This window comes from Drosophila kikkawai, chromosome 3L (assembly GCF_030179895.1).
Source record: "Drosophila kikkawai strain 14028-0561.14 chromosome 3L, DkikHiC1v2, whole genome shotgun sequence".
In the NCBI taxonomy this organism is placed as follows: Eukaryota; Metazoa; Arthropoda; class Insecta; order Diptera; family Drosophilidae; genus Drosophila; species Drosophila kikkawai.
The window spans coordinates 19283848-19308815 of record NC_091730.1 but is presented as its reverse complement, the minus strand read 5'-3'; the positions used below and the strand labels follow the sequence as shown (position 1 = coordinate 19308815).

At 41.7% G+C, this 24968-nt stretch overlaps 12 protein-coding genes across 14 annotated transcripts; 8 read left to right on the top strand and 4 right to left on the bottom strand.

Annotated features, from left to right (window-relative positions):
* The first annotated feature begins 1516 nt into the window (after positions 1-1516).
* On the top strand, positions 1517-2231 carry Nplp3 (Neuropeptide-like precursor 3). Its single transcript, XM_017180645.2, has 2 exons — positions 1517-1645; positions 1735-2231. The coding sequence occupies exons 1-2, from the start codon at positions 1634-1636 to the stop codon at positions 1990-1992; spliced, it is 270 nt and encodes an 89-aa protein (XP_017036134.1). The 5' UTR covers positions 1517-1633; the 3' UTR covers positions 1993-2231.
* Positions 2232-2747: 516 nt separating this feature from the next.
* Positions 2748-3243, bottom strand: LOC108084435 (retinin-like). The gene is made up of 2 exons (XM_017180643.2): positions 3173-3243; positions 2748-3111 (listed from the first exon to the last, which is right to left on the bottom strand). The coding sequence occupies exons 1-2, from the start codon at positions 3182-3184 to the stop codon at positions 2749-2751; spliced, it is 375 nt and encodes a 124-aa protein (XP_017036132.1). The 5' UTR covers positions 3185-3243; the 3' UTR covers position 2748.
* A 354-nt stretch (positions 3244-3597) lies between these two features.
* On the top strand, positions 3598-4084 carry LOC108084399 (retinin-like). The gene is made up of 2 exons (XM_017180596.2): positions 3598-3695; positions 3758-4084. Exons 1-2 carry the CDS (start codon positions 3600-3602, stop codon positions 4082-4084), a joined length of 423 nt encoding a protein of 140 aa, XP_017036085.2. The 5' UTR covers positions 3598-3599.
* Positions 4085-4765: 681 nt separating this feature from the next.
* Positions 4766-5290, bottom strand: LOC108084387 (uncharacterized). The gene is made up of 2 exons (XM_017180580.2): positions 5124-5290; positions 4766-5066 (listed from the first exon to the last, which is right to left on the bottom strand). Exons 1-2 carry the CDS (start codon positions 5133-5135, stop codon positions 4851-4853), a joined length of 228 nt encoding a protein of 75 aa, XP_017036069.1. The 5' UTR covers positions 5136-5290; the 3' UTR covers positions 4766-4850.
* A 2012-nt stretch (positions 5291-7302) lies between these two features.
* LOC108084400 (A-kinase anchor protein 14) lies at positions 7303-7902 on the top strand. The gene is made up of 2 exons (XM_017180597.2): positions 7303-7362; positions 7423-7902. Exons 1-2 carry the CDS (start codon positions 7351-7353, stop codon positions 7876-7878), a joined length of 468 nt encoding a protein of 155 aa, XP_017036086.1. The 5' UTR covers positions 7303-7350; the 3' UTR covers positions 7879-7902.
* A 5409-nt stretch (positions 7903-13311) lies between these two features.
* Positions 13312-14199, bottom strand: LOC108084402 (larval/pupal cuticle protein H1C). Its single transcript, XM_017180599.3, has 2 exons — positions 14022-14199; positions 13312-13955 (listed from the first exon to the last, which is right to left on the bottom strand). Exons 1-2 carry the CDS (start codon positions 14127-14129, stop codon positions 13359-13361), a joined length of 705 nt encoding a protein of 234 aa, XP_017036088.2. The 5' UTR covers positions 14130-14199; the 3' UTR covers positions 13312-13358.
* Positions 14200-15222: 1023 nt separating this feature from the next.
* Positions 15223-16375, bottom strand: LOC108084405 (uncharacterized). The gene is made up of 2 exons (XM_017180603.3): positions 16165-16375; positions 15223-15669 (listed from the first exon to the last, which is right to left on the bottom strand). The coding sequence occupies exons 1-2, from the start codon at positions 16174-16176 to the stop codon at positions 15397-15399; spliced, it is 285 nt and encodes a 94-aa protein (XP_017036092.1). The 5' UTR covers positions 16177-16375; the 3' UTR covers positions 15223-15396.
* Positions 16376-17299: 924 nt separating this feature from the next.
* On the top strand, positions 17300-18183 carry LOC108084403 (uncharacterized). Its single transcript, XM_017180600.3, has 2 exons — positions 17300-17644; positions 17713-18183. Exons 1-2 carry the CDS (start codon positions 17633-17635, stop codon positions 18142-18144), a joined length of 444 nt encoding a protein of 147 aa, XP_017036089.1. The 5' UTR covers positions 17300-17632; the 3' UTR covers positions 18145-18183.
* Positions 18184-18350: 167 nt separating this feature from the next.
* On the top strand, positions 18351-19854 carry LOC108084397 (trimeric intracellular cation channel type B). 3 transcript variants are annotated; one of them, XM_070285410.1, is made up of 4 exons: positions 18354-18506; positions 18558-18823; positions 18888-19163; positions 19221-19853. In XM_070285410.1, exons 2-4 carry the CDS (start codon positions 18744-18746, stop codon positions 19507-19509), a joined length of 645 nt encoding a protein of 214 aa, XP_070141511.1. In that variant the 5' UTR covers positions 18354-18506; positions 18558-18743; the 3' UTR covers positions 19510-19853. The 3 variants fall into 3 exon arrangements, with proteins under 3 accessions (XP_017036081.1, XP_070141511.1, XP_017036082.1); XM_017180592.3 differs by having other exon boundaries at positions 18351-18823; positions 19221-19854; XM_017180593.3 differs by having other exon boundaries at positions 18354-18823; positions 18891-19163.
* Positions 19855-20104: 250 nt separating this feature from the next.
* LOC108084401 (uncharacterized) lies at positions 20105-20570 on the top strand. The gene has a single exon (XM_017180598.3). The coding sequence runs from the start codon at positions 20151-20153 to the stop codon at positions 20493-20495; it is 345 nt and encodes a 114-aa protein (XP_017036087.1). The 5' UTR covers positions 20105-20150; the 3' UTR covers positions 20496-20570.
* Positions 20571-20598: 28 nt separating this feature from the next.
* On the top strand, positions 20599-21553 carry retinin. The gene is made up of 2 exons (XM_017180595.2): positions 20599-20719; positions 20778-21553. The coding sequence occupies exons 1-2, from the start codon at positions 20708-20710 to the stop codon at positions 21342-21344; spliced, it is 579 nt and encodes a 192-aa protein (XP_017036084.1). The 5' UTR covers positions 20599-20707; the 3' UTR covers positions 21345-21553.
* Positions 21554-21965: 412 nt separating this feature from the next.
* Positions 21966-22677, top strand: LOC108084404 (uncharacterized). The gene is made up of 2 exons (XM_017180602.2): positions 21966-22106; positions 22230-22677. Exons 1-2 carry the CDS (start codon positions 22092-22094, stop codon positions 22515-22517), a joined length of 303 nt encoding a protein of 100 aa, XP_017036091.1. The 5' UTR covers positions 21966-22091; the 3' UTR covers positions 22518-22677.
* Positions 22678-24968: the final 2291 nt, after the last annotated feature.

The following is a 24968-nucleotide window of genomic DNA, read 5'->3' as shown; positions in this document are numbered from 1 at the left end:
TTATGCTTTAAGCCAACTTTTCAGAGTGCGGTCAGCGACCGGCAAACGAGGCAAACAAATAAAATACAATAAAATAGTAAGTAAATAGATTTCGACAAGGTAACTGCGGTTTTTGTACATATTATTTTAAAGACACGTGATTCGGTAGCTCATTAAAGGTAAACAAACGAGCAGTGAGTAAAGGTGGAACTATGGAGTTCAGACTGAGTTAAATAGGTGCGGAATAGATAGGAATTGGGAGGTGATTTTAAAAGGTTTTTTTTAAATATATTAGGTATATATAACTACCTAAATTTTAAGAATAATACAGAAATATAAGGCACAAAATATTATTAAAAATCCATAAAAAATGTCATGTTGTCTTAAAAAATCTAAAATTTAAATTGGAATATATTCTCATAATTTAATAATTATATTCCTTTAAATCAAGTTAGACCGAACAAATTCCTGACAAAACTAAGTATATATATCAGCCAAACAAGTTCCGTAAAACTTTATTTAAAATTAGTTCACTCTCCCATAAAAATTATATACATTTCCTTGATCTTTCCTACAATAATAAATCTGTTAAAATGTGTCTGATGTGCAAGTGTCGCACTATTGCACAAGACAAAATCATATTGGTTTTGTCGATTGGCCGAGCCCCGAGGCAAGTTAGCTGAAGTTAACCAACTGAACTACCAACTGACCGCTGGCCGCTGACGTTATTGGCAAGTCACATTAATCAACGTTTCGCCAAGTTGGGGACGTAATTTATGCAAGCCAAAAGTGCAAAGAGCAGCCCCCCCTCACGTCGCTTGAGTTGATTCTTTTGTGGAGCTGAGCTAAGCTGAGCTCTCACATTACATATTTTCCCCCTCACATGATTCTATTTATTTGTGTGCTTAATTGTGCGACGCATGCAACAGTGTCAAGTATACGCCGCATAGTCCGGACTGGGACTGGAACTGGGGATTGGGAATACGGCAAACAATCCACTTAGAACATGTCTCGCATTGCATAAATCATAAGGCGGCGAAATCGAATAGAAACGAATCAGATCGCTGCGAAGTGGCCAGTCAAGTGAGGGAGAACCTGTGCCAAAGCACTGGGAAAATGTTATGAGAACTTTGGTAATAAATTAAAGATTTATTTAAAGGAAAAGTTATTGTATATAGAATATTCCAGTACTATAGAATTTGTACGCTTTATGCCAATAAATTTTAAATTATCAGAAGCTTTTAAATATATAAAGATTAATAGTTTGTATTACTATTTCCTTAACTGAACTACTTATATATACTCTTATATATAAGCCTCAATAATTTTTAATAGTAATATAAATGAGTTCGTTTCAAGTAAAGTTTAGTTAACATTTTTTGCAGTGCAAATGTGTAAGACGAGAACCTGCCCCCGGAAGGGTTGGCATTCAGTTCGATTTGGTTCTATGCGGCTTAACTTGGCTCAAAAGGCTAGTGGCTTGGGGAAACGGTGTGTGTTTGTTGCCAGGTTAAGTGAGTGCAGAGTGCAGAGGCGTGTTGGCGACCCATTTAGAGAGCAACAAATGCAGTTCTGATCTCGAGTATTTTGTATAAATAGGCCAGTCCAGCATGCAGTTCTATGTCAAATCGTTCTTAGCCATCGACAAAACAAAATGTTCAAGCTGGTAAGGAAATTGCCACAAGGCCTAGAAAATTATCTTCATTAAAAAGGATTCAATTCGAAGGATAACTATAATTTCTATAACCTTTCCAGTGCATCTTCGTTGCTCTCTTCTGCCTGGCTGCTGCCGCCCCTGCGCCTGCTCCCGCACCTGGACTGATTGCGGGACCTGGACTCGTGGCTCCTGGTCTCTGGGGACCTACTGTCGTCGCCGGACCCCATCTGGTTGCTGCTCCCCAAGTTGTGAGCGTTGTACCCGGCGCCATCTCCCACTCTGCCATCACCCAGGTGCATCCTTCGCCGCTGCTGGTCAAGAGCATCCACGGTCTGGGACCCGTTGTGATTGGTTAATCTCCAGGAGATTGAAATTGCCCCCAGGAATATATCTCACCCACACACGCCAGCCATATACAACTCCTGTTCAGCTCTCCAGCATTTCTGGGAAATCACATATCCTGTCTTCCGCCATGCCCTGTTTATAAAGCAAGCAAATCCAGCAATGAGAACGAAAAATACACAAAAAAATGTTTAGACACTAAAATACATTCCAAGCAATAAAATACCTACCATACTTGTTATAGCGAGCGAAATTTTGTGTTTTTAAAATTTTCTAAAGTAAAGCTATTAATTTTAAGGGCAGCCTGAAAGTAGGCAACTCAAAGAGTTATTGCAAGTTTGTATAAGACTTGTATAAGATGGCCAACTTTTATGTACATATTCTTCCTCAAATATTGATTATTTTTTTAATTTAACTTAAAAAAGGAAATATTTATTTTTCAAATTAGTTTTCCATTATTTTCTTTTAAATTGTAAAAAATAAGAAGCTTTGAAATCATGTGTTTCACTATTGAAAAGAACAAAAAATGAGTGCTAATTAATATTCCTTTAAAAAAGCACTACAAATATTTCTTTAAAAATATGTTTTTACATTTTCAAGCTATTTTTAGCATAGTTTTCTAAAGAAGCATACATTTTTTAAAACCGCCTAATTAGATTTAAATCTAAAATTCATAACTCAGAAAAACTCAACGATTATCTTGTTATGGTGAAACGAAAAAACATTTATTTAAACAAAAAATCATAAAAACTGTATCACATTTGGAGTCCTTAATGGTGCAGAGTGTAGGCCAGAGGAGCAGCATGAACCACAGACTTGACCAGAGGAACGGAGTGAACCACTGGCACGTTGTGAACCACAGGCACGGTGTGGTGGACCACTGGAGCGGCATGGACAACGGGAACGGATTGAACCACTGGAGCAGTGTGGACAGCAACGGTCTTCAGGACGGGAGCAACCACTGGCTGGACGACGGCCTTGCTGTGCACCTGGGTGATGCTCTGGTGGGACACAGCAGAAGGAGCGGAGTGCACCACCGTACCAACCTTGGCCAGGACGGGCTCATGGACCACATGGTGGGTCTCGATCAGACCAGCGCTGGCGGTGGCAACCAGGAGGGCAACGACTGCGATCTGAGGGAAGAAGTGGGTTTATTTCAGATCCTTTGAACCCGGCTGAATCCTTTCAACTTACAAACTTGAACATTTTGAATTGGGTTGTTTTTTGGTAAGCTCAGAAAGATGACTGATGCTGGTGGAGTCCGCAGGTGAGGCTTTTATAGCGACCAAGCCGGGCTAAGGGCTCAAACAGAAACAAACTTCGTGCGCGAAGCTGTCCACCTTGAGGGGCTTTTGATAAGAGCCGAGATACTTCAGACCACAGACTTCAGACTTCGGCTGTTGATTTTGGATTTCGGATCTCTCAGATCTCCAATTTCGGACTCACGACCTGAGCTTTTGGCACTCGGCAGCCGCTGCCGCTGCGGCTGCAACCAGAAATCATAATGAGCCGAGTTTGCCTCGGATTTGGCCCTCGATCCGATCAAAGTCGGGTCATGCAGGGGCGTACTGAAGGTCAGCGGTTGGGTCTGAAGTACCCGGGTTCTATATAAGCTCAGCTGATGGTCTCCAGACATCATCAGTTAACCCCCGAATCTTCTCAAGCCAACAAGCAGCTTCAGTCGCTTCAGCAAACAATTACCAAAATGTTCAAATTCGTGAGTAACTCAAGGAATATATATCCTGCAGATCCGAAGTTAACCAATTATTCCTGAAACAGATCGCCGTCGTCGCCCTCCTGGTTGCCACCGCCAGCGCTGGTCTGATCGAGACCCATCATGTGGTCCATGAGCCAGTCCTGGCCAAAGTTGGTACCGTTGTGCACTCCGCTCCTTCTGCTGTGTCCCACCAGAGCATCACCCAGGTGCACAGCAAGGCCGTCGTCCAGCCAGTGGTTGCTCCCGTCCTGAAGACCGTTGCTGTCCACACTGCTCCAGTGGTTCAGTCCGTTCCCGTTGTCCACCACTCCGTGCCATTGGTTCACTCCGTTCCTCTGGTCAAGTCTGTGGTCCATGCTGCTCCTCTGGCCTACACTCTGCACCATTAAAGCCTTTGTTTGTTGGTTTGTTAAAAATATTAAAAGAAAATTAAATAAAATTCCAAAAAGTATTATTGATCCTTAAATTGCAAATGTGTTGTATTAATTTATATTAGTAGGATAACAAAATTTACAGGAAATAATTACCAAAGCAAAATAATAACCTTCTTAGGTATCGGTAACCTTCAATAATAATATAATATTTAAATTGTATATATTATATTATTAGGAACCACATTAAAATGTTGTGAACTGGTTTAATAATATTCTTTAATCTCAACATTTAAAAGCCATATATTTATGACTTAATAATAGTAAGCAAAGCTACTATTAAAAAAACTCTTAAGAATTTCTTAAAGAATAATTTAAATATATACACCATCTATAGAAAATAGGACCTCATATTTTATTTAAAATGAAAAATCCCCTACATTAGGGAGAGAGACGCAGTTTAAACTTTAAACAGAAAATCTCTAGCTTGTTCATTGATTTTTACAAGCTTTTAATTAAAGCAAATTAAAACCTTTTTTAAGACAACCAAATTAAGTCATTGTAACCCCAAATAAAGCTTAGACAACAAACACAAACTTTGAATTAAATGTTAAACCACGAATCTAAATTTAAAAACCCCTTTCTGGCTGTCTAAAGGATAAGCTCCATCCACTTTTGTTTGTTTGATAAATAATTTATAACAGTTTATTCAAATAACAAAAGCAACAACAATGCACGGCTAGTGCCTTAATGTAAAAGGGGTCCCGAGGCAGCAAAGTTCAATTCAAGATGACATCGAGGTGTGTGTGTCTATATCTGAGTCCGTGGTTAATGTGGGCAGATCCCTTGTCAAACTCCGATTGCTGTACGAGTACCCAAGGCGGTGGCTTTTGGCAGAACATTTGAAAACTTGGCTGGCAGCAGGAAATGTCAGATTATGATGGATTTGGGAGGCCTGAACCAATGCAAGGGCAACAATGATTACCAGGGTGTAGAGTAGCTGTGGGGGGTGTTTTAAAAACATTAAAAAATAAAAATATATGTTTGAATTACTTACCTTTCGATGCATGTTGAGGCAGCTGAAATCTGGATCTAGTCTTAGTTTGAATTTGCCACTGCGAAACTCCAGTAAGAACTCATGACCCACTGAGGCCTACTCGCCGTTTATATAGCCAATTTGTCAATTGATTTTTGGCCAAATGACAAATGACACGCTCAGTTTGGCGAAGGTCTAACAACGAGCCTACTTAGCAAAGTGATTGAATGGTCGACCAAAGAGTTGTTGACCTGGTCAAATCAGTGATCTAAATAATATTTATTAAATTATAGGAACGGCTTTAAACAGGAAGCTAGAGTAAGAAGGAATCACCTCAGTAAATTAAAAGAATTATCCTTCTTTAAACTAAGAAACAAATTATAAAATCCAGAAAATAAATCCGTTGCTTACCTCATCTTGCCCAAGTAAACCTTTTCTTCTTCCCATCCTTCGCTTTCTGATTGAATTCTACGAAACGTAAACAAAAACAATAATAATCAGCAAGTAACACTTCATAAAATTACATGACACAGGCACAAATTAGGATTTACGAGAGCAACGTTGAAGCTGAAACCTCATCTCGATTTGTGCATAATTTTCTGGGTATTCATTTTCCACATTACGACGGACAGATGTTTATCTTAAGTACGTGTAACTGTCGCTCGATCCAAAGTCGAGCCCCAAAAACCCGAAAAACAAAAAAAGAAAAAACAATGACACAGTCGCCGTCCAGCTTGAAATTGTGGGTTAAGTACGCGTGGGGCTTGTCCGGCGGGTAACCTTGACATAGGGACTGAATCTGAGTCTGGGCATGAGTCTGGGGGACTGAATCTGGGACCGTATCTTGGTCTCAGGGCAGGAGGCAGGAGGGGTCTTTATCTGTCACTCGAAGCGGGCACTTAACAGCTGCTGGCCGCTGCAGTCGGTAGCTTGGCCGGGCTTTATGGCCATGAATCACTTGAGGAGCAGCCGCGCACCGCGTCCATCAACTGGACCCGTCGCTGTTGCAATCGCTCTTGCTCTTGGCCAGCTTCAGTCCCAGCTCCAGCTTGGATTTGAATGCAGGGCAGCCCCACATATAATTTATTAAGCTTTTGTTTTGTGACCCGTTTAATGAAGGGCAAACTGTTTCAATTATCGGTTTTTTAGGGTTCTGATTGGGGTCAAGTTTTAGCTGGAAGAGTAAAGATTTATGTCCTAAATTTTAAAGAATTTTTAGCACTAACTTATGAGACTTTTGTTTAAGTTTGAAGCTAAGATTAACTTGACTTACATTTAACTCCAACTAACTTATAGGCATAATTACTTTATTAAGAGATTTTATATAATTAAGATGCTGTAAAGGTTTAAAAGGTTAAATCGATTTAAAAAGCATCCTTAACTTAATTCTATTCCAAGAAACCTCCTGCTCAGCTTCAATGATTTATAAGATTCCCTTCTATTCTTAGCTCAAGTACTCAGCTTATAAGAACAAGATCCCTGACCTATTCCACTAGAATATCCACACACCTGTCTATGTGCTAACCTTTAATAATCTCACCATCTCGATATAGCACATATTTTGTGATCATTCCTTATCCGATTCCCATCGCTGGCATTTACACTTCCACATGAGGCCACAGTGATTCATTAGCGAAGGAATCTAATAAAACGTTATGTGCTTAAAGGTCTCCTCGGCATCACATAACTTATTAAGGCTAACTGGAAGATGCACATCCACATGATGCCTCCGCTGCGGGGGCATGCATCGAAGACAAGACTTGAATGCAACTCAATTACGTTGAAGATGCGACATCCGAAGGATAACCCACGCATCTTGGGTCTAAAGGAGCCCCTCATTTGCGTAAGCGACCGCATCTAAGGCCAATTACTTGGCCCATTGTCGATTGATTGGCCTGGCTTGTTGTCCCAGCTCAGCTTAGCTCCACTGCCATAGCCACTTCCACTTCCTCACCCACACACAAAAGAGGCAGGCGGTCGGAACCTAGGTCAGTTGACGAACTGCGTCTTTGATAAGCGCTTAGAAGCCGCCATCGAGCGGCAGCTGGAAACCCGAATTATATTTTTATTTCAAACCCAAAGCCCAAACCAGTTTGGGGCTCAAGCTCAGCAAAGTACTTAGAGCGACAAACAATTGAGGCTGGGACCAAACTAGGCAACTATAAAAGGCGCCAGCTTGGCCTGTCATCATCAGCAGTTGCAATCGATTCAGCAATCACAGCAAATCCCCAAAACCCAAACTCCAAAAATGTTCAAATTCGTGAGTGCCAAAGTGGAAATAACCAAAGGATAAATCCTTAACTAAGTGTTCTTTCTACAGGTCGCCTTCTTCGCCTGCCTGGCCGTGGCCGCCGCTGCTCCTGGCCTGATTGCCGAGACCCACTCGTATGTGCAGCCAGCGGTTCTGGCCAAGACCGCCTACGTGGACACCAGTGCCTCCTCGGCCATCACCCACCAGAGCAACGTGAATCTGGTGCGTAAGGTACCGGTGGCCTATGCCGCTCCCGTCGTCCATGCTGCTCCCGTCGTCCATGCCGCTCCTCTGGTCAAGACCGTCGTCGCTGCCCCCGCTCCACTGGTGGTGCCAGCTGCTCCCATTGTCAAGACTGTGATCCCGGCTGCTCCCCTCTACAAGACTGTGGTGGCCGCCCCCGCTCCTGTGGTCCACAGCGTCATCCCAGCTGCCCCGATTGTCAAGACTGTGATCCCCGCCGCCCCGCTGGTCCACACTGTCCTGCCCAGTGCCCCCGTCGTGTACTCCGCCTACCACAAGTAAATCGATTGAAAGCAAGCTGACACTCCTGCAATATATTAGTTAAAAGAAGAAAAGTCAATCAAAGAAAATAAAAGAATTTAAACGAAATAATGCGATTGCTTTATGGAGAATCTTTGGAGGGGTGATTTTCAGAAGATAAAAATAGCTTACGGAGCATTGAATATTCATTTTACGGGTTTTTTCAAATTCAAAAATAATGGATATAGTTTTTTTTTATAAAAATAACAACTTTACAGTAGAATGTCCCGACAACTTCTATTAAAAGTCCTTTTTTAATTGTGAATTTAATTTTGGGTTTTATAATTTCAATCTTGAATACAATATCCAAGGTCTTTATTATAACTTTAATTTAATTTAATTTAACAATTAGGGATAAATTTCATGAATTTGCAAATTAAGTTTGATTAATCTTTCCTGAAGTAAAAACTATAATTTATTTAAAACCTAAACAGCAAAAATTTTTACCAGCTTTTACTTTGTTCTAAAAATCCAACAAATTACTAGTCAAAAATAATATTTTAATAATACAATCTAAAGTTTTGAAGAGTTTTTATTGGTAAATAAATTCCTAACGCTACAAGTTTAAAACTTATAAATTAGTGCGATAGTCACAACGGGTCAATTTTTTAAAAATTTCTTATCTGTCTTAAAACTACACAAGATTGAAATACATGTATATCTTATTCTAACAATTTGAATGTCCTTATGTTATAATTGAACATTTATTTTATTATGTCTAGTTTTCATTTCTATAAAACTTTAGTAAATTATTCTTAAATTGCGGCGTGCTTCTTATTGTTTTTAAATTTTGAGGAAGTTCATTCCACAAGCGAATAGTGTGAATAAAAAAGTGGCGTTCAGAAGACGAAAGATTATGACGAAAATTAATGAGATTATTGGTTCTTGCTGATGTTCCAAATTTTAGCTTTTCAAATAGATAACTGGGCTCTCTTGTATTTATTACCTTATGCAAAAGAATTAAATTTCTGGTATTGCTCCAGATTTTAAAGTTAAATCCGTATATGCTATTGGCCATTGCCGTAATGGGATCACCTCGTCTAATATTGAATATGTATCTTGCAATATTGTTAAATGCAACGTTTAATTTGTGTTGGGAGGCAGCATCACAGTTCCCGAAAATTTCTATCCCATAACTTAGAGAAGGTATGAGATAAGCCTTTGCAATCATAAGCCGCATATCAGCCGATAGGTACTTTTGTGTCATGTAGAGTTGCCTAAGTAGGCCGTATATTTTCCCGGATACCCTTATGACATGTGCACTCCATGAAAGGTTATTAGTCATAGTAATACCTAGATTAACAACTTGCTCAACATACTCAATACAGCCATTATTAACACGAAGACGAGGAAGATTTGGAATATTTGACGATCTTTTACTAACAATTAAACATTTACATTTTGACGGATTAAGGGAGAGTCCATTCATGTTTGCCCACTTACTAATATTTGACAATTCAAGGTTACATACATCTACACAGTCAAAAATTCTAGCAACAGGACAACTAACGTACATTTGAACATCGTCAGCATACATATGAAGATTACCATTGGTTAGTACACTCGGGAGGTCATTCACGTACATAGAAAACAGTAGTGGACCAAGAACAGAGCCTTGAGGTACACCTCGCGTCAAGATCATATCGTCAGATGGTCCAGTGTCAGTGATCACAGTTTGCGATCTGCCATATAAATATGACGAAATTAATCTAACAGCAGTGTCCGCGAATGAGAAGAACTTTGAAAGCTTCGTACATAAAATTTCGTGGTTAACCGTGTCAAAGGCTTTGCTAAAGTCCAAAAGAGTTAATAACGTCACATGTTTGTCATCAAGTTTTTGTCTAATGCTCTCAGTTATATCTATTATTGCAGTGGTACAGCTTCTAAATTGTCTAAAGCCAGATTGGTTATTGCACATTAGGGTGTTTTGTCTCAGAAACCAGTTGATCTGTTTGGCCAATAGTTGCTCAAAGACTTTCGATAAAAATGGCAGTATGGATATCGGCCTATATTCGCCGTTAGTTTTTGGGACAGGAACAATTTTGGCTGATTTCCAGCAGATAGGGAAACTAGACATAGTCAAAACAGAATTGAACACATATGTTATTTTGTCTAAAATCTTTGGCAATATAATTTTTATAAATTTGGGATGAACATTATCAAGCCCAACAGCACTAGATTTTACAGAAAGGACTGATTCTAGAACGTCACACGGCGAAACACACATAAAACTAAAGCTATTATCACAGATATTATTCACAGTCATGTCCAAATAAGGGTTAGTCAGTGTTTCAGGTACGTTTGATTGCAGGAATTTTCTGTTGAGATCATTGGGGTCTATGTCTAATTTGCTATTGTGATTTGATTTTCCGATTCCCAACATTTTAAGTTCTCTCCATTTTTGTTTCATTGTCATTGTACTGGTAAATTTTTGAGCGAAATAATTGCTCTTTGCATTGGCAATCATCAAGTTAGCAGTCATTCTCAAAGACTTAAATTCGTCATAGTAACTTGCAATTTTGTATCTTTTCCAGCGTCTATAGGCAATATCGCGTCGATTGATCATTGCAGCAATACCATTATTGAACCACAGATTATCTTTGGCTTTAAGAACCTTTTGCTTAAGTGGCACAAACCTTTCGTACATTGAGTCAATGCAGTACGTTAAATAATGCAGTTGGGAGTTAACGTCACTAAAATTGTACATAGGGTCCCAATCATAAGAATCCAATTCATGACTTAGAAGTTCAAAGTCAATGTTCCTAAAGTCCCTATAGAAAATTGTATGGTCAGTACAGTTAGGGTTAAATTCGTACGTCATATATATTAGGTCATGTTTTGAGAAAGCCGGCACTGAGACCTGGTCATAAAGAAGAATTCTGTCTGTATTGCTGACAAAGAAAACATCTAGAAGTGTATTTGAATTCGTCGTAAAATGTGTTGGTAGAGTCTTATTTACTAGTTGTAGTCCAAGACTTTCCATTTCAGAGTTTAATTGTCGTTCCCTTAGCATATTACTATTCAGGTCCCCAGTTATTAAAACGTCAGAGTATTCAGAACATAAAGAAGATAACTCGTCAATAAATTCACTACAGTCAATCGTTCTGTGTGGCCTGTAGACACATCCAATGAGCATATTCGATGAGTTTCCACGCCCATGTACTTCCAGGAAAAGATATTCTATTGAACTGCCAGAGGGTTGTTTGATTACTAATTTGGTTTTTAAAGTTTTCCTAATATAGATGGCAACCCCTCCAGCATGCCCCTCGCGGTCAGATCTATAAAGGTCATAACCTTCACATTCAACTAGGACATCACTAAGTTGAGGGACAAACCAAGTTTCACTAACACACACAACATCAACATTAGATTTAATAAACAAATACCGGAACTCATCAATTTTTTTGCATAAGCTTTGAGCGTTAATATGGCATATACGCAACCCTTCTTTTTGTTTTGCAAGAACCCTAATTATTGCACTACTACTCGCTCTGGATGCTGTTAAATCAAAGCTATTGAATTAAAATGATAAATTAAACACACACGCAATTTAAGAACTATAAAATAATTACAAAAGAATTCTATTAAACTGATCTCTCTTAAAGAACTTAGCCTATTAAACCTACATAAGAGACAAATACTAACGAAAAAGAGTTCCCTCTCTTAGTTGCTCTTCGGCATTTCCAGCAGACGAGATATCCAGAGATAGCGATGTATTAGCTTGCAGGTCGTGGAGCTTCTGCATGCTATCAATTCGCATTATCTCTGCGTCGGCTCCCTCGTATTGGGTGACATGGACGACCGCCCGTCGTGTAAACACCCAGTGCAGACGCTTAAGCTTTTTTAAGCGCATGGCCTCTTTGAAGATAGCATAGTTCTCTCTTGAAAGCTGCTCATTTAAGTAGAGGGCTGCCGGGGAATTGATACCCAAAAGTTTTAGGTTTAGTGGCTGCTTAAATTCTTTTCGGTATGCACCAGCCGCACGCAGCATCGCGGCCTTATCTCGCACGTGTTCAAATTTAATAATAATGGCCGGATCCACGGCTGGATTAGATCTCCGCGGCTTTATCCGGAAAATATCGCGGATCTTAGGCGGTGGCGTGAGTTTCAGGCTGAAGCATAGGGAGTGAATCAAAGTTTTTAAATTTTCGCCTTCACCATAGGGGACTCCGTGGACTCGCAAGTCTGCCGCGATGCAGGCGTTAGCCTGAGTAGCCACCTGAGCCTCCACTTCTCCGAGACGCCCACCCAAATGTTGAGCCTCCTGAGCAGAGGCCTCCAGCTGCAACAACCGCTTTTTCAGCTGCTCCACACCGGCGACTTCTCTTTCCAGCTGGAGCACCCTTTGAGTGAGTTTTTCAATGGTCTCACTCATCACATTTACCTTTTCGCCCAGCTCTTGTAGTATGCGGCTTTCGGATGTTTGAACCGCATCAGTTATTGTGGCTGATATACTGGCTGTTTGTTCGGCAAGCTTGCTCTCGATGATGTCCAGTAATTTAGGACACGGTGCATCAGAGGGTCGATCCTTCTTCAAGTCCGTGGACGTAGCTTCACGCTGGCGCTTGGGTGCTGGAGCCATTTGTTTGTGTGCGTGCGACGGATTATGCTTTGTCTTCTGTGTTCTTCCTTGCCCACTTCTGTTTGAGTGTTTTATGTTTCGTTTGCTTGTTACTTCGCGCGCAAACAAAAATTATTTTTGCACTTTTAATTACTTTTATAGTGTTTTTTTTAAAGTGTTTTCAATCGGTTCAGATAAAAAACTGAGTGATTTTTGGAATTAAATGTATTTTCCACCACAATAAGTGAGATTACAAAGGATTTTAATTATTTTCACGGAGCGGTCATAAAAATACGTCTTTCTCTGACTTTCTCTCTCATTTTGGCACGTAATATTATTTTTATATTATAATCTAAAGAAGTTAAGAGTAAAAATAATTAATAATTAATTTCTAAATATAATTAAACTAAACTCTTATCCACAAAAAAATGCTCCAGATATGAGCTTATTAAATTTAGCATAAAAATCATATAAAGATACATCGAACATGATCATCACATTTGGGATTTTCAAACCAAAGACACCGAGAGATGTAAATAAAAATAAAACTGATAATTGCTTTGCATAATTTATTTTTAACATAGCCGCAAGCATCTTTTGCGGTTTTTGTTATATTTCCCTTTTATTTGGCGAATCGGCACTGAGCTACCGATTTGACCAAGACTATGAATACTAATGAGTCGCGCCCAAATAAAAGTCATTCAAATTGATTATTTAGATGCTAATTGAGTGTGATCGAATCGATCACCTATTCAAATTATTCGGTGTCCAAGTTTTAACCCAAAACTGGACGAAATCCCCTTCCCTAAAGTCACAAAATTGCACAATTTCTAATGTCAACAATTGAGTTTATTCACAGAAGCAACCATAACAATCCGTTGGAGGGAAAACAACAAGTTCCCTAGTGGTGGTAGACATGGGCGAGAGGAGCAGCAACAGCAACGGTCTTGACCAGCGGCACCACTGGCGTGGCAATGGTCTTGACCACCGGGGTTGCGATGAAGGCCTTCTGGTGGATCTGGGTGTGGCTCTGGTGGGAGACGGCATGGGGCAGGGTCTTCAGAACGGGCACAGCAGCCACATGGTGGACAGCGGGAGCCACATAGGTCTGGTGGTGCACAACGGGAGCCACATGCTTGACGACGGGCACAATGGGGGCGGCAGCCACATGGTGGACAACGGGAGTCACATGCTCGACCACTGGAACAACAGGAGCCACAGTCTTGATCACTGGAACCACTGGAGCCACATGCTTGACGACAGGAGCGGCAGGAACCACAGTCTTGATCACTGGAACGGCAGGAACCACATGCTTCACCACGGGAGTGAGCGCAGCCTGGTTGTGGAACTGGGTGAAGCTCTGGTGGGAAGTGGCCACGGGAGAAGAGTGCACCACAGCGCCGACCTTGGCCACAACGGGGGTAGCCACGGCCACATGGTGCTCCTCAACGAAACCCGGAGCGGCGGCGGCAATGGTGGCCAGGGCACAGATAGCAATCTGTTGAGCAAATGATTAAATATAAGGATTTCAGATCCTCCTCAACCGTACTCCTTGGATACTCACGAAGCGGAACATGTTGAAGTTGGTGGTTTTTGGTGCTGTGAAGTCGACGGAGTGACTGATGCTGATTCGGAGTTGCGTCCGCGGCTTTATATGGCCAAAAAGATACATAGACTGTCCTTCAGCGAAAACCAACTAACGAGCAATTGGCAAACTCGTTTGCTTTGCATTGAACTTGAACTAAGCTCGAACCCTCATTAGACATATCAGCCACAATCGATTATGTTTAGGCCCGAAAAGGTCGCGAATCTCCAACAATGGCCCACAGATTGATACCCAAAACCGATCGAACGAACCTATTGTCAGACCCCAGCCCAGCAGTGAAGGTCTCGCCGTTTTATGTCAGCAAAAACGAGATGAAATGCATTTTATTCCACGAACAAAGTGGCCAAAGAGTGGCGAGCTATATAAAGATCCAACCGTTTGCCGGCGCGGATCCAGTCCGAAATCCGTACCCAGAGTTTAGATGCGAAAGCGATGGGGCCGATGTTTGGGAACTTCGTCTGGAAAATCGAGATCAGGTGTTACGGGGAATTTGGATTAGATCGGAATGCCACTTCTACTAGGCCAGGAACTCCATGAGATTCTCGTCATTGGAATCGATATCTGGGAGCATGAGCAATGGCGTCGTGGACTCGGAATTACGACAGGTAGAGTTACCTTTATCAATTTCCACAACCACGCCGTTCGCATCTCTCGGCTTGTGCAGAGTGCGTATTTCCCTGATCAGGCTCTCGTGGTATTCCAGCGCCGTCATATCAGCAGTCTCTTCCGCTGACCGCATGATGCTGAACATCATCGATGCGCTGGGCACACGTCCTTGGCGGCAACTAATCCTCGCCATTTCCGACATATTTTAAATAATTGTGGCTAAATTTCTTTTTTTTAAGGGAGGTGTATACAACACCATGAATCAGAGTGAAAGGACTCGGCCATATCAAATTCCTGAAGGAAGTGTCAAAGCCTACTAAATTAAAAAAGGAGTATGACTTTTGGGTGGGTTGCCAACAGGGGGGTTGTCTCTAGTCCCTTGTCTCTTAAATTATACTGTAAGATACAACATTTATAAATCTTTAGTGACAGAATGGAAGCGTTAATACAGTTATACAAGTAGACATTATTAATTTTATTTGCACAATTGAGAATTACTATTCAAAAGGATTAGGCGGCATTCCGGATCTGTTATAAAATAAGAGTTTCTTGGGAAATTTTTATATACAACTGTTATACTGTTACAAAATCGGAAATTTCTAGCACACCGCTCTTAAAAGCGGCTAAACAAATTGAAACAAAATCAACTTTCCACAAACTGTTATACTGTTATACAATCAAGCTTTATTCACACATTTAACTACTTAATACTACGCATATCCATTGCCTAACTGCCGGGCACATAAACCGGACTTAGATTTAGCAGCTCGTAGCCCGTACTGCCGCCCTCCTGCGTGGCCTTTGTATGGAAAGTCCGGTTAAGATTTGTGGGTTCCACATAGCCCAGTGCCCTACCCATAGGCGCGATGACAAAGCGCGTCTGAGTCTGCGATGAGCCCTGGTAGGAGACCACCGATGGAGCCGAATCGATGAGCAAACGTGGTGCCTCCGTTGCCGGCTTGGCCAACACCAAAACCAGCGAGATAATTAGCAGAAGAAGCTGAAAGGGGAAAATAATAAAGATTTAGTTAAGGCTAAAACTTGTTAATATAGGGTAGCTTCATATTCATTGGCAGCAATACCTTTGAAATGTCTTTAAAGATGTAAAAATATCTTAAACATTCAGGGAAAGTGAAAAAAATTACATGTAAATTTATTAATAAGAAGGTTAATATTACCAGATATAAGTTAACTATATTTAACATATGAATATTAATCTAAAGAATTAACTATTATTAAAGAGTGAAAAATTGTCATAACCATTTGAAAGATTAAAAATGAAAGTAAAGTGAATGTTCATTGGGAAAGTTAATCCATTCAAAGTTTAATACGTAAAAGGAATTTAGAAGAAAACTAAACTAGATCGAAAATAAATTCCTTCTAAGGTAAGTAATCCTTGGCCTAGTTATAAGCCTCTCTAGACCTCTCTACCTTCTGCCGCTTCCCCTGATATCGAGCCACCCTAACGGAGGAGCATCATCCACATCCCACTCACCAAATGCCGCATGGTAACGATCCAAGCCTAATGGGGCGATTACGGAGACAGTCAATATAATAGGCAATAAACACTGAGAACACCACAAACGAAGACTTCAACGACGACGAGCTGAGGTGGGCGGATCAAAAGTCGGTTGTAGTTGGAGCTGAGTTCCCCCTTCTGAGCAGCAAACTCACGGCGGAGCGAGTGGCAAAGTCAAACTGAAGTGCTGTGTGAATTGCTGTGCCATGAAATCGCGGTGGAGCAGTTGCTGGCCAGGACAGGGGCGGGCGTGGAGCATGCCAGGGGGGTGATCCACTCGATACACCCCCCAGCACGCAGCCCCTGAGAAAACAGCACGATCTGCGATCGAAGCGATGGAAACACGCGCGCGCAGTCGCGGTTATCTTGCAATTGTGGGAGTGTCTCAACTTGGACGCAGCTTTACGTAAAGAAATAAACCGAAAAAATAAAAAAAAGAACAACAAAAATCAAATATAAATAAATACCGAACGCCGCAAATATTGTAGTAATAGTTCGCAACAACAACTCAGCAGCAGTGATCGCAGCAACAAAACCTACAACATGCGACGGTACGGCGTCTGCGCAACTCGCTCTGAAGGTTGATCCACTCCACTTCGCACCTCCGTCGCTCCAACCGCAGCGACTTGTAAGCTTGGGCATAATTTATATGTACTTATATGCCGATATACTCTATCAGGAGGAATTTACATTCAATCATACATTTATCCCGAACAAATAGAGGGATTTATTGGGATTAGGTGTGGGTAGTCAGCATTCAAAATTGTTCGTGTAGTTTGTATTTAATATTTTTTAAGGGTATTCTTCTGGCATAATTACTATCAATGGTGATTAATATCTCTGAATCTTTCTCCTAGACTACAGAGTAAAGGAATCACTAAAAATTGCTTGTCCAGGTCATTGCTAAACCAAAACGTCATAGGTTTCCAAGCCCCTTTAAGAACATATTTTAAATATTATATCAACCCTATAATAATACATTTAGCCCTCGTTCTCTCTACTAAAGAAATAATTAATTTAAAACCTCTTAATATCATTAATCTTCTCACCAAAATGTATTTTAATTCGTTTTACAGAGTAGGGTATCCCCAAGCTTCGATTCTAGGCAAATATTTATTTTTGACGTTTCAATAATTTCAAAAAAAAAAACAATAAATAAATAAAACTGCCATCGTGGCTTCTTACAGTCTCTCCGGCTCTCCGATGTTGAGTCAGCCGGCCGATCGGCGGCCGTATGATTCGGTGATTAGCCGGAGGCGCGTAATGGAAGCTCTAATGGAAGTGCACACGGCCCCTGAGAGGCCGTCGGATTGAAGTACTTTTTGATTAATTAATTAGCTGCAAGACTGGGCGACCTCTTGGTCAAGGAGTCCTCGTGGACTGGGGCTATAAATGGCAGCGGCACACGTCTAACGGTAATTAGTTGCCCACTCAAGTGACCATCATGCACATCGCCGTGGGTAATCTCCGGGGCAGTGCCAAAGTGCTTCTACTAATTCCCAATCTCTATGCCATTACCCACAGGTTGTTTGTCTCCTAATCACCTTGGGCCTCGACCACAGCCGGGCAGCCACAACAATCCTGCATGGCAACGGACCGGATTCCAGTGCCATTTCCCACCAGAGTTTTACTCGATTGTCGTCAGCGCAGCCTCTAATCCTCCAGCATCAAGAGCAGCAGCAGCATCATCAGCTGGTTGTTCCTGCTCCGAGGATTGTCAACAGCCACCATAGAGCCATTGGGGAGCAGCAGCAGGTTGAGCGGTTCTCCCAAGGAGATGAAGAGCTTCAACTGGCACCTATCTCCCGCCAGACACCTGCCCATCTCACATACTCTGCCCGTCCGGTGGTCCATCAGATGCTGCCCCGGATTAAGCCTGTGAGAAACATCAGCTTTGCCTCGCTAATCCCGGGACCTCGTAGCCTGGCCACCCATCAGAATCTGTCACCAGTTTAGAGTGGCAAAGCAATCTATGGAGTAGCTACCTTTAGGAATCAGAAAACATCGCAAAATACTAGTTTTTTAATACACTTTTTGTTAATTTAGTTTTTTAAAGCAGGGCAATAAAAATTATATTTAATTAATTAATTGTTCCCAAGTTTCTAAACATAAATCTTAAGCTCTAACATGTAGACACCTGAGTTTAGCTTGTCAACATTTTCGTCTACGCAAATTCCGTTTATTATCATTAATTTTTTATATTCACCATTATTTTTTATAAAAAAAATTCATGAAAATTTAAGAAAAAAGGAAGACCAAATTCTGAGTCAACCAGAAAAGGAATTCCCAACCAGAGAAGGTCACAAGGAAGACACCGAGTAAGAGGTGTACGTTAGGGGGCAATGAATGAACGGTCTATTTTGAAGCAGCTCTCCAATCACCTAATCTTCCGCATCCTGCACTTCTCCCTGATCTCCCAGCAACTGCGGGACGAGCTGGGAGTTCGTGCAGGGGCTGGTGGGATCAGGTCAAAGGGGCGCTTCTCCAAGGCGCTGGAGTGGCAGCCCTTCGCTCTGTGGCTGTCCAATATCCTGTTGAACTACGCCGGCGACATCATGGGCAATCTGTTGCTGGGCCTTCTGCCGCTGGAACCGCTCTGCAATGTCTCTGATGTCCTGCTCAGTTCGTTTATCTGGTGAGATGATTCTTGTTATGAAGTAAATTTCACAGAAATAGGACAAGACAATTCTCCTCTTAAGCAGGTACTGCATATTTTACTGCCCTCTTGACCTAGGCCATAAGTTGGCCAGCTCTATAGGCTTTCGCATCCTGGCCACCACCATGTCCACCATCAGTCAACTTCAGCTCATCGATCGGGGCGTTCAACAGGCCGGTCAGGTGTACAACAACGCCATCATTCCTATGCTAATTGTAGGCACAGTCATGGGTAGTGGAGCAGAGGTCCTGAAGCCGATAGCTGGAATCCTAATCAACAGGTGCCAGAAGAACCAGTTAGCCTACATAAAGATGAGCAGGTGAGTGGGAAAATGGAATTTCCACTGACAACTATTTTTAATTTTTCCTGTAACTAGCAACACCAAGCTGGCCCTGTTCCTTTCCATTCTCTTTGTGCTGGAAATCCAAAAAAGTCCCCTGGTGCTAGGCCTCACTCGTCATCAGCTGCTGGTTTACTCGCTGGTGATGACCATCACCTTCAAGTTCCTGTCGCTGGTCTACCGCACGGAGCATTACATCTGGCTTATGGAGCACCGTCTGTGTTACACCTTTTTCGGGGGCCTTTCGAGGGACTTGAACAAGTTCTTCAAACACAAGCAAAAAGCCCATATCCATCGAGGGTGGATGCACTCGGAATATGATTGAAGCTGTCACTTGGATTGCGCAATCCGCCCAACCCTTCAAATCCCCTCCAGAACACAGGGTGTGGGTGGTTGGGCGACGAGGTAAGCGGCTTAGGTTACCTCCTCGCCCAGCCAACCGATGGAGGAACGGCGGCAGATGCCTCGCTTGATCGGGTTACGTATGCTAATCAGCTTAGAAGCATCCGCGGGAATGGACAGAGCAGGGCAGAACACTATAGCAGTGGAACGCTGGTGCCGAGTGCCGGGTTACGGCCACGGGTTAGTGGATGCCACAACGCGAGTCTGTTAGCTTCCAGATGTACTGTGAAATTTCTGTTTATGAATAAATCCCTCTATTAATATAATATAATAATAGGCGTTGAAAGAAAGCATTAAAGGTGTGCAATTTTTTACAGCAAATTCAAATGTAAATCTAATCTTTTTTTATAATTTAACATCTCTATCCAAAAGCAACCCCAGACTTTCATTGTACTTTAAAGGGGAAGATCATAGAGTTCCAAGTATTAAACGAAAGAATTAAAGGTCCGGTTTTTCTTTTACAGAAAATGTAAACTTAAATTTTGTTATTAGAATCTCTTTTAAACAGCAACCCCTGACTTATATTTTAGTTTCCACTAAGTTTCAAGTAACTCGCTCATCGAAATGTCAGCCAAACGAAATGTAAGTCCTCAAAAAAACCAAAAATACAAGGACAAGACCAAGCGGAATCCCCCTGACATAAAACCCATTCTCTGTCCGGACATTGTCAAGCCCAAGAAGGAAAAGAAGTTAGAGGAAGGGGAAGTTCTGGATTGTCAACGACCCAAAAGCTACACCTCTCCGGCTGAGAAGCGGCAGTATCTGGAGAAGGAGGTGGTGCCCATCCTAATGGAGGGCATGTTAGGACTGTCACGTGAGATGCCACGCGATCCCATCGGCTATTTGGAGAAGTTCTGGCTCCAGAAAAAGCAGAAGTGTGACATCGATCTGCCACAGAATATACTCTGATCGATGTCTAGTGCAGTTCCAATCAAATTTCAAATTACAGAATGATTAAATAAATGTTTATGACGCGGTGTTAGATTCAGTTAGCGATTCATTTCCCTAGTCAGTGAGGCGAAGAGAGTGGATCTAGGTCCAGGGGCTATAAAAGCCGATGCCTTAATCTGGGCCAGCATCATTCATTCGTTAGCTTACGGATTTTGAGGAAGTCTATTATTATGTCTAGATTGGTGAGGCTAATCCTTGAATATTTCAAGGATAACTACTATAAAGTTGACTCCCTTCCAGTGCCTGTCCGTCTTGGCCTTTGTGCTTGTCCTGGCTGGAACCACCCAGGCGGCCAGCTTGGAGTGGCCCTCGAACCTGCTTGCTCTCAGCACAGGAAAGTCCTCCCAACTGCTGCCCATTGCCAGCGAGGATTCCGTCGAGTTGTCCGAGAGCGGCACCGGAGCAATTATCTCGTCTGCTGGCCAGCAGCAGCCGGAGGAGCAGTCCCAGGAGGAGGAGGAGGAGGAAGAGCCACTGTCTGTCATCGGCACCTCGGATGCCATCGATTCACGCCTGGTGTCCTCCGGCATTCCCATCTCCGTTCCTCTTCCCCTGATCCTGGCTGCCCGCAATGGACTGCGAACGGTGCTGACCATCCAGGAGCCGGCTGTGGCCAAGGTGGGTGAGGTGGTGCAGCATGTGCCCACTGCCGTCTCCCATCAGAGCCAGACGGTGGTGCACGACCACAAGCGATTGGTCACTCCCATTGTAGCTCCGGCCGTGCGCACCACCCAAGTGGTTCGCCAGCAGCCGCCGCTTGTGTGGACCGTGGCCTCCGATCCTCGCCTGGTTCTGATCCGCAACTAAGGATGGCTGGAAGCCAAAGATCAACAAGATGAACTCGCCAAATCTACGATACGCTTCGTCTTTGCCTAATTCTATTTCTAATTTTCTTATTTTGGACTTGCTAACCCACAAAACTCTGTCTCTACGCTGTCTTCTGTCTTCTTTCTTCTGCCATTTTCTGTAGAATTCTTCTTCTGTAGTGTGCTTTTAATAAAGATTTCGCATTTGCACTTAATGGGGTTTTAATTCAAATGGAATATTTAAATTTAATAAGGGATTAAAGAGTTAAGATTCTACTTCTAAAATTCCTTTACTACTTTGGTTAACATACAGTCTTTCTTTTTTAATTTTCTGCCAATAAGTGACCCCTCTTTTACATCTTACATACTTGCCAGATTGTGTAAAATTATTGTCCAGCATTTTGCATTTTGCACTTCTTTGGCTTGAATTCTTCGGGCGTTGACGCTGCGACAGGAAATCAATAAAGTTAACGCACAGTCCCTGCCCACGAACACAATAAATATGCCATCTCCACCCCGCGACTCCCACTGAACACTCCGATTGTGTGCAATCAAGATCTCAGGAGGATTAGGCAGACGCAGGGCCTGGGTTAACGCCCAAGTCTCTTCTCATGTTCAAGGGCTCTGGGGCCACTCATTTAGAATGGTTGGTCCATTCTCCAATCTGGCGTTCTTTTGCTGGACTATAAAAGCTGAAGATTGTCTGGCCCACAGACAACAGTCAACTGAAGTGTACTGAGCCAAGAAGATGTCACAAAGAATGGTGAGTTTAAAAAGAAACTTAATAAACAAACAAAGAAATTTATAAAATCAATCAGAGCTCTGCACAGGAGCTTCTTAAATAAAATAAACAAAAATTAATTAAAATTACCTGTCCTTATTACAGAATATTTCTTTCTTCCTCCTCCTTTTCTGCCTTTTGGCATTGGGACAAGCTGAGCTGCGGCTGTACCATCCTTTGCTGACCCTGCATCAGCAGCCCACTCTGGCGAAGGTGGGTCATCTGGTAGATCATGTTCCCACTGCTGTTTCCCACCAGAGCTCCACCGTTGTCCACCGAAGTGTTCCTAGGATTACGCCACTGCTGGCCCCTGCCCTGAGGACCACCTATCTCCACTATCCTAGCTGGAGTTATCCACTGTACGAGGGAGCCAACACTCTGTACAGAAAGTAAAGCTCTGCTCAGCAGGAATCTCTAAAATGAAGTTTATTTAGCTTCAGATTTTGAAGATGAACAGCAAAATAACCTTAAATTGGACTCAAATCAAATTGAAACACATCTTTAAATTGTGTAATATTCAGTTGTTATTCAGAAAAGAAAATAAATTCAAGAACCTCCGAGAGACTTGCATTTGGGATTAACGAGGAATGGTTTACTTGTAGCCGCCCTCCTTTAGGTTTAATACCGATTTCCCAAAAGGGAGACGACTGCCAATTAGATTTCGCGCAACGCTGCACTTCTGATTGAGTGTTGGGTGGCTGGATACGAGTATGATCCGACTGACGTCACCAGATATGCAAACAAACGCACGAAATCGGCATTGCTTTGGTATCCAGTATTTGAGGGGGGTTTGTTTTATTGGTTTATTGAATATTACCAACAAGGCCGATTGGTTTTGCAAAGTGATTTAAAAATACAATTTGGTGCACCTTCAAGTGAAGTTTAACATTTAAAATCCATTTAAAATAAGGCCAAAATTAAGGCTTAAAAAATCTTACAAGTTAAGTAAGAAATTGACTAACAATTAGGATAAGTTCCACCTTATTTATGAAATATATTTTTATTTATTAATAGATTATAAATAAATTAATAGAAGACTGTATCCATTCAATTTTACTTCTTCTTTCCAAGTTTAATAATTGACTAATGATGCCTTTAAAATGAAATAAGCTACTTTAAAAAATATAAAAATCATATGAGTTAAAATAAATAAATTAAACAAATTATATTAAGCGGTACTTTAAGACCCAAATGCACAAAAACTTGGTCTATTGTCAGGGGCAGCGGTGCAAGGATGATTGACATGTCGTACGCAAATGTTTCACCATTATTTCGTGGGCCCACAGGCCGTTGTTCTCCATAAAAATTCCAGGAATGCCAGCTTTTTCCATAGGAATGACCTCGGGTCAGTAGCCTAAAACCTGTGTAGCTCCTATCCCCAGAAGAACCAAGAATGTGAGATGTATGAACAGAAGCAGGACTTTAACCCAAGGGTATGACATTGCCTGGGCTTCGTCTCCCATCAAAATATTACAAAAAAAAATATAAGATAAGTCGATGGACGCAACAATTGGAAGATAATGGAGCAGCCTAGCGAAAAGTTTCAAATGACACAATGCAACTTTCTGAAACTGAAACCTTGAACCCCGCGAAAGGGCCAAAGGTTAAGTCCCGCTGGAGTTGAGTCCAACGGCGGTTATGCAATCGACTGAGCATTGATGCCACTTAAGCGGTCACAAAATGACGCAGAAAACTCAGCTTATTGGGTCCTGAATGGGTTACAATTCTCCTGGATCGAATTGCACAAGACTGCATTCGCAGTAGCCGGCGGCTGCATTAAGGTTAAAGCATCAAGGCTTTGGTCAGGACAACCCATCGATTGCCGTACAATTGCATTGTCTTTGCCATGCATTCAATACCTGTCATTCGCAGGAAGCCCAGCTATTCCAGTGATGCAATGCCATAGAGGCGTAGTTTCCTCTTCTCCACTCCCCATCATCATCGTTATCATCATCACTATTGGATGTGTGTGTTTCTGGGTGTTTACAGCAGCCTTTTGGGCTCACACCACTTAAAGCTGAACGGCCTCCCGAAAGGCTGCTTCGATGAATCGGACAATGCACTATGGGGTTTTTGACCACTTTATGTGGCATTTAATCATTTTTTAAAAGTGCTCTAATTTAAAAAAAATTACTGGGAATGTATTAACAGAACATCAAACTGTTATGCCTCATACTCAAAATGTTAATACTTAACAGCATATGTTAGCATAACAGCTGCAAAGTCAGCTGTTGCATCCGAAAGCGCGTCTGCTAAGTTTGCCATTTTAACGAAGTGATCTTTGAAATTAAACTATTCGTGTTAGACACCATTTGTAAAGGAAAAAACTAATGGACATTGATTTCACAGGTATTAACTACATGTTAAATGCATTAACTGTTTAACTTGTGCGTGTTTATACTGACATTTTGTCATTTTATAAATGCACCTTAAGCTGAATTTTGAAAAACAAATTTCAACTTTGAGAAGAGTTTTGAATTAGAAGTTCGCATTAGTTTTTAATGCGTCCAAGTGTATGTTGTAGCGTTGTCAATTCTGAGCAAAAATCAGTTAGTCTTATTGTGCACTTTTCCGCACTTTTGGTGCAATTTGAATTTTTCTTGGATAACCTCACTGTTTTCAACGCCAATTTGGTTGCTGTTTGTATGGAAAAACACTGAATTCCGGTTTTGTGGTTATTTTAGTTCCTAGGGAAAGCGTTGTCCGATTTAGTTCAAAATTGCTATATCGTGTTAAAATAGAAACAAATATAAGCTCCTTAAATTTCATTAATCTTATCTTTACTTTTACCCGATCGTTCCTATGGGAGCTATAGGATATAGTTTCCTGATCCGAACGATTTTC

Coding starts and splice junctions, on each gene's coding strand:
- LOC108084399 (XM_017180596.2), top strand. CDS start 3,600: ATGGTCTCCAGACATCATCAGTTAACCCCCGAATCTTCTCAAGCCAAC. Junction 3,696..3,757: donor TTACCAAAATGTTCAAATTC/GTGAGTAACTCA, acceptor TTCCTGAAACAG/ATCGCCGTCGTCGCCCTCCT.
- LOC108084402 (XM_017180599.3), bottom strand. CDS start 14,129: ATGTATCTTTTTGGCCATATAAAGCCGCGGACGCAACTCCGAATCAGC. Junction 13,956..14,021: donor ACTTCAACATGTTCCGCTTC/GTGAGTATCCAA, acceptor TTTGCTCAACAG/ATTGCTATCTGTGCCCTGGC.
- LOC108084397 (XM_017180592.3), top strand. CDS start 18,531: ATGAATGAACGGTCTATTTTGAAGCAGCTCTCCAATCACCTAATCTTC. Junction 18,824..18,887: donor CTGCTCAGTTCGTTTATCTG/GTGAGATGATTC, acceptor TCTCCTCTTAAG/CAGGTACTGCATATTTTACT. Junction 19,164..19,220: donor GCCTACATAAAGATGAGCAG/GTGAGTGGGAAA, acceptor TCCTGTAACTAG/CAACACCAAGCTGGCCCTGT.
- LOC108084401 (XM_017180598.3), top strand. CDS start 20,151: ATGTCAGCCAAACGAAATGTAAGTCCTCAAAAAAACCAAAAATACAAG.